A 6000-nucleotide genomic window follows, 5' to 3' on the forward strand; every position below is an offset into this window, starting at 1 on the left:
GAGCTAAAAGAAAATGTATGAAAAAAAGAGAGTACATTTATAATTCTCATAGGAAAAGAAGCATTTGTACTCACGTTTTATGCAGCGATTCGTTCCAGGGGCGAAAGCCCAGCCTGAGCAGCACTGCTGACCTCCGCAGACATTAGGCCTGTACAAAAGAAGACGCAAACACAGAAGCCAGGGTAAAATAGACAAAGAGAGTATGTATCTTGTCATAATCTTTGAGCAATAACAGTGAAGGTGGAAGGCCTCAAACCATCGCATGACAAGCTGATCTGATTGCGAAGGCTGAAATAATTTCAGATCATCCCGATGTGGCTGGCCTATCGACATGAACACCTTAGAGATTTTTGCTATAATTGCATTTTATTCAATAAGAAAAAATGTCAGGGTAAGTCACGAAACCCTATCTGAATATGGACCCTCAAGTCCCATTTTCTATTAGGCGAAAAATCCAGAGCGAAAACAAATATAGTTATCTGAGCCTTGAAGGGATTATGCGAAACACACGGGACATGAAAAGCACCCTGCATCTTCTATAAATCACTGAGCAAATGAGAGATGACAAGTTTTAAACAGTAATAACTGGATTCTTTGCACTCTTTAATCCGCACTTGCAGCGCAGGCCAATTTCTGCAGCGAGAAAGATGAAAAGGCACCAGACCGCAAGAGCAACTTCGGGGCACAAGTCAATGCGCTGCCATGGCTCTGTGCCCCATCATCTTTTCACAAGTTATTACAGTAAGTGGATGTCTGACTCACGGTGATTCGAGAAGATAACAGGAATTGACTCATTGACCTCAGCAGGATTGCACTCATTAGATAGTGCGAGTCTTACTGAGGCGTCACAGGGATAACATGCAGTTGTTTGGGCCCTCTGGCAGGCTTAGCCTTGTCATAAATCAAACACATCAGGCCAGGCTCGTGCCAAAAACCTCAGTCATCCCATCCAAATTCCATCAGGCCTAAACCTATGCATGTAATGGAGAAATCCATCCAACACAAATATGACGCCTCAGGTTAAAACACAGATAAAACCATGTTCACACCTAGTTATATTTTTATCTAAACCCCAACACGAGGCATGGGGGTATTATTTCACCTCTAAGCTCGCCCAATCAGTCACACGTCTGACAGGTGCATGAAAACAGACGGGGAGTCATTCTGAGTCAACACGCATGTAAAGGAGAGTTAAGTGAACAGAGCGCTGCCAGAGCCTCAGGGTGCAGTAAAGGAGCGCGCTTACTGGGGACTCCAACAGGAAATGTGTCATGAAAGCACTTTCTCTAACAAGCAGCGGATGATTCATCTGAAGCTAATGAATCAAAGTGTTAAAATCACAGGGCAGAGACTACTAGGTAATGTGCCCGTGCAATTTATGTTACTCCACCTTTAGGTTTCTTTTCAACTCAAAGAAGCTCATTCATCCGACACTGGAGTGTGTTTCTTTGGCAATGTCGAGCAAGGCATTCGCCCCATGCTGCAATAAAGCATGTTGGATCCAGCTATTTCTTTTATGAGAGGATTTAAATATACATGCATCAGTGAGACTGTCTAGCTGATGGATTTGTTGGAGGATGTTGCTTTTGGAGGTTTGGTAGATCAGGGCACGTTGATGATGAATGGTGCTACATGTGCACTCTTTTAATACAATTTCATTACATTTCATTGACTGTCAATCATTTTTCTCAGGTGTGAGTGTTTGGTTTCAGGGTGCCACATCTTAGAGCCATCTTAACATAAAAGCACATCATTAGCTGGCAGGTGGATGAAAGACTCGTAGAATGAACTGAAATGTACAGTGATTAAATCCTCCTCGTGTAAGACAGCTTAAGACAGGTGTCGACAAGTCTGGCTGAATCCTCCTCCTGCTTGTTAGGCCCATAAATTGGCCGTATAAACAATCAATTTCCTAAAGGTAAGAGGCCCTCGAATGACACACAAAAGAGATAATTCATTCAGATTTCAACCCCAGTTGAGCCATTCAAATCCCTCTCTGATTGTTATGTAAACATTCTCCCCTCCAATGTGTATCATGCTTTGTCCCTATTGAACAAACAGGACTTGATGCACAAGGGTTCATTTAACAAACAGAAAGGGGCTCTAATATGGAAACAACCCATCGTCCTGGTTGGAGTTCAGCAGAGACAGAAAATTGGGATTTGCTAGCACTGAGAGAGGGCCATCTGAGAAACAGGTGTTTCTGATCACTAAGAAAATTCGCAAATGTTCACCAGCAGCCAAGATTCCATATGAGCCACTACAAAACATGGCCAGGGGCAACAGCACAAAACTGGGGCACACACATTGAAGTAGTCTGCAGCCACTCTCCTACCACGATTTAAATATAGTGTAATGTGAAGTAATGGGAGGAAATGGTGATAACACAGTGTTACATTAGTCTCAGATTAGTTCAGATGCAGTTCAACCATTTCTATACTTTTGCTGCTCATTTTATGCTTAAACAATCAGCCTATAGTAATCAAGACAGTGTTTAACCCCAGCAATCACTCCATGTCCTGCCATGACCCTGATGACAAAATCAATATATAACAGTCATTCATATTTAGTTGGAGTATCTGTTCTACCTATTTGAATGCACTTTACATCCAACTACTTTTCTATTTATGGAGCCATTTCCTCTGGGTTATTTTGTTACATCATCTCTTGGTTGGCCTTACAAGAAGCGAGGTTCTGCTAAAGTGGGCCACCACTACCTCACAGTAAACCACATGGCTTCATCTACTGTAAAATAGGTCACACACATTATTTAAAAGGAGCCCGATGCTCATGCAGATGACTGAATAACTTCAACAGATGGATAAGGCAAAGTGAAACATTTTAATAGTGGACTGCAGAGCGCTTGGCTGTTACTCTTACCCTGTAAGTCTCCTGGTGCTGGTAGAGCTGAGCTTGCTGCTTTGCCTGCGGTTCACTTTTGTTCTGTGCTGCTGGCTGCCCGGCTGCCTCGCGGTGCGCAGCGCACCATCCCGCGGTGCAGAGACGAGCTCTTCCCGGGAGGAGCTGGCCGAATGAACCGGCGCTGCTGCGGACACGAGCCTGCTATCCCCGCGGGAAGATGCTCCCCTGGGTAACCGGACCAGTGTCCTTAAGGGTGGAGAAGGTTCACCAGATGGTCCGGGGGATGCACTGCCCTTTGGTCCTCTTGGTGACTGACCTTGACTCCTCTCTCGGGACTGCTGCTGGTCCCAGACCGGCCGGCCGGCCCCCGCACCCTCTTTCCTCCCACCTGTTGTGTCCTTCTTACTTTCACTAATTTGCACCAGCGCAATAGTCAAAAGAATTAAAACAGCGAATCCTGAACGGTCCATTTTGAGCATGCAAACTTTTGAAAGTACCGCGTAAAATTGCAGACTGAGTAACAGTTTTTACGGCAGCAAAGTTCTATAAAATCAAATTAAACAATATTTGCGATTACCCTGCAAAAGTTCAACAAGAAGGCATCCTCTCCCATGAATGAAAATAGCCTGGATACCTCTTCATAATGCCCAGGTAAGACTGTGTGCATGCAGTTTGTCTTCTGGTTGTTAAAATCAGCACCTGACTTTAGTCCAAAAACTAAGCAACTCTTAACTTTCCTCCTTCCAGCGCTGAAAAAAAATGTTATCTCAAGCAAACATTATTCCATCTGTTTTAGTTTATGTTAAACAAGAGGCGCAAAGAGAGCAGCGTGTTGGCTGCAGGACTGCTGAAGCTGTTCTCCTACTCCAAAGTGAGAGAGTTTGATTCGTGCTCCCATGAATATCACCACCTCCTTGGATCTGAAGTCACCGGGAATTTTTGTAGGGATTGCATGCGCTTTGCAAGAAGAAACTCCCCCTTGTCGGCTGTGTTGTTGCTTCACTCGCCGCACCGCTCGGTCCATGTGCCCACACGCACTTTCTCTGCCAAGTTACATCATGTTACTGCGCTTCTTTTTCTATGATTCCTTAGACCAGGATTATTTGGAATGGTCATGAATACAGCTGCGTGAATAATTAGCTTCAATTTAGATTTGATATGACAGGCTACTACAATATCATGGAAATTTAGAAGCCAGATGGTTTTGTCTTAGACCTTGCAGCACTGATTGCTGGAATATTAAAGTAAATGCATCCTCTTTTATACTGATGTGCATCACGGAGTGCAAGGTAAGTTCATCTTATTACAGTGATAGCACTTTGTTAAATGAATCACAACATACTGGAAATAAGTTAATATACTTTGAATTTACAGTAAAGCCATATAAAGCTCTCTGTTAAAACTCAATCTGAAATCTTGGAAAACTGGTCAGGTTATGTAACAAATCCCATTCATCTCCCACTCTCATCCATGCTGCATCATCACTTTCCTTCTGACGGTCTGGAAACAACACTTTTCTCCTCTCCCATAAGATCTTAAAACAACCCAAGGAGAGTTGGCTTCCCCGTCTCATTCAACCCACAAAAGATGTGCGCCCATCTCTCTCATGACTGGTCCCTGAGCACCAACCACTCACATGACTGCAAGCCAAAATACACAGCTGCGGAGAGGAAGACAGTAGTTTGCCCATTCATTCTCCTTCCCATCAGAGCTGGGATATACAAACATTTTAAAGGGGATTTTCACTGCAAAAACACATGAAATGGTTACTATATGAACACTGAGGGGACAGTGTTGCCCTCTTTTTCTCTTGGATTTACATGGAAACATCATGTCTGTGTGCAGACTTGGGCTGGGAGCCACAGCTGATTACAGCTCATCTTGCAACCCATGAGAAATCTAATTAGAGAAGCTGGCCACATTTGTCTTATGACTGTCCAGCAGAATCCCTCCTCCCCCAGGCCCACTGCCTGGCCGGTGTCAATGTTTTTAGATCATAGCCCTTCAAACCCCTGAAGCCTTGAAGGTGACTAGGGCATGCACAGACAAATTCAGAAAGTGTTCCCTGCTAAGTGACCTTTGTGAGTGAGTGAGCAGCTGCCTGACGCCACTGTTGCTGTACTACAGCCTCAATAAGTGGCTTAATATGGTGCTATATTATGTTATAAGACACACATGAGTGCAATGGCCTGGTTCCAAATTTCTTATGCCAGATGAACCCCAACAGTCAGGTTTTATTGTATTTTACACATGTAATTAAATGCACTTAATTACACACTGTTAAACAAGGAACTACTCGATGTATAGTGCAATTAAGTTAAACAGCAATGCAGACTACAGTCTCCAAAATAACCATACTTTTTTTGTAAAGGTTATTATTTTTAGCCTTCATGCCTTTATTGATCAGACAGTGGATAGAGGAAGAACCAGGGGTGAGTGGGAATGACATGCGGGAAAGAAGCTGTGGGTCCTAAAGCTGCAACAACATCTGAACATAGACTTTCATGAAAGTATGACGCATTGCAGAACTGTCGTGAGTTTGTTTTTGAATGGTACCTGATGAAATATGATTGAGTGTATTTTGACCGTTAAAGGAGATTACTATTATACTCACTTTCACCATTAATCATGTCAGTCTGGGTCACCTATTCAGTAGGGTTGCGTGATGTGTAGCTCACAAACCTCCTTATTTATCTTATACTGGCGTCAGTAAAAACCCTCATTTCAGCCTGAAACGGTTCATTTCAGCTGCTGTCTCTTTAGGGCCCCCACATGCTCTCTTTCCTCCAATTGGCCAGCTCTGTTTGCAGTGGTAAAATTGAGTGAGCTTCCGGGTGGGCGTGTTCTTGAAAGAGTGTCAGGTTCTGGACAAGTCTCCAGTAGTTCTGACGTCTCATTCAGAGCAGCAGGAAACCACACCCGGGGATTAAGCCAACAACTGTTTTTCTTGTGTTTACATTTTTTTTTTTCAGAAGTATAGTATGGACATCCAACATCGTAACATTATGTAATGAAAATATATCAGCATAATAGATGTCCTTAAATTCATAACTATTAGGTTGTCTGACTGATTATCCATTTGTTCGCATATTCCAACTGTTAATCCATAATCATCTATTTTTATCATTTATCCAAATA

At 43.2% G+C, this 6000-nt stretch overlaps 1 protein-coding gene across 2 annotated transcripts in view; it reads right to left on the bottom strand.

Moving 5' to 3' along the window:
- The window catches only part of LOC109981360 (latent-transforming growth factor beta-binding protein 2), a 90449-nt gene extending 86686 nt beyond the window's left edge, over positions 1-3763 (bottom strand). Inside the window, exons 1-2 of one of the 2 annotated variants that reach the window (XM_065966439.1) lie at positions 2881-3763; positions 75-148 (exon numbers count right to left, since the gene is read on the bottom strand). In XM_065966439.1, the coding sequence (XP_065822511.1) occupies positions 75-148; positions 2881-3341 (535 nt within the window). In that variant the 5' untranslated portion in view covers positions 3342-3763. The remainder of the gene's footprint in view (positions 1-74; positions 149-2880) is intronic. The other variant, XM_020630108.3, reaches the window with a different exon arrangement.
- Positions 3764-6000: the final 2237 nt, after the last annotated feature.

This window comes from Labrus bergylta, chromosome 18, assembly GCF_963930695.1.
Source record: "Labrus bergylta chromosome 18, fLabBer1.1, whole genome shotgun sequence".
Classification (NCBI taxonomy): domain Eukaryota; kingdom Metazoa; phylum Chordata; class Actinopteri; order Labriformes; family Labridae; genus Labrus; species Labrus bergylta.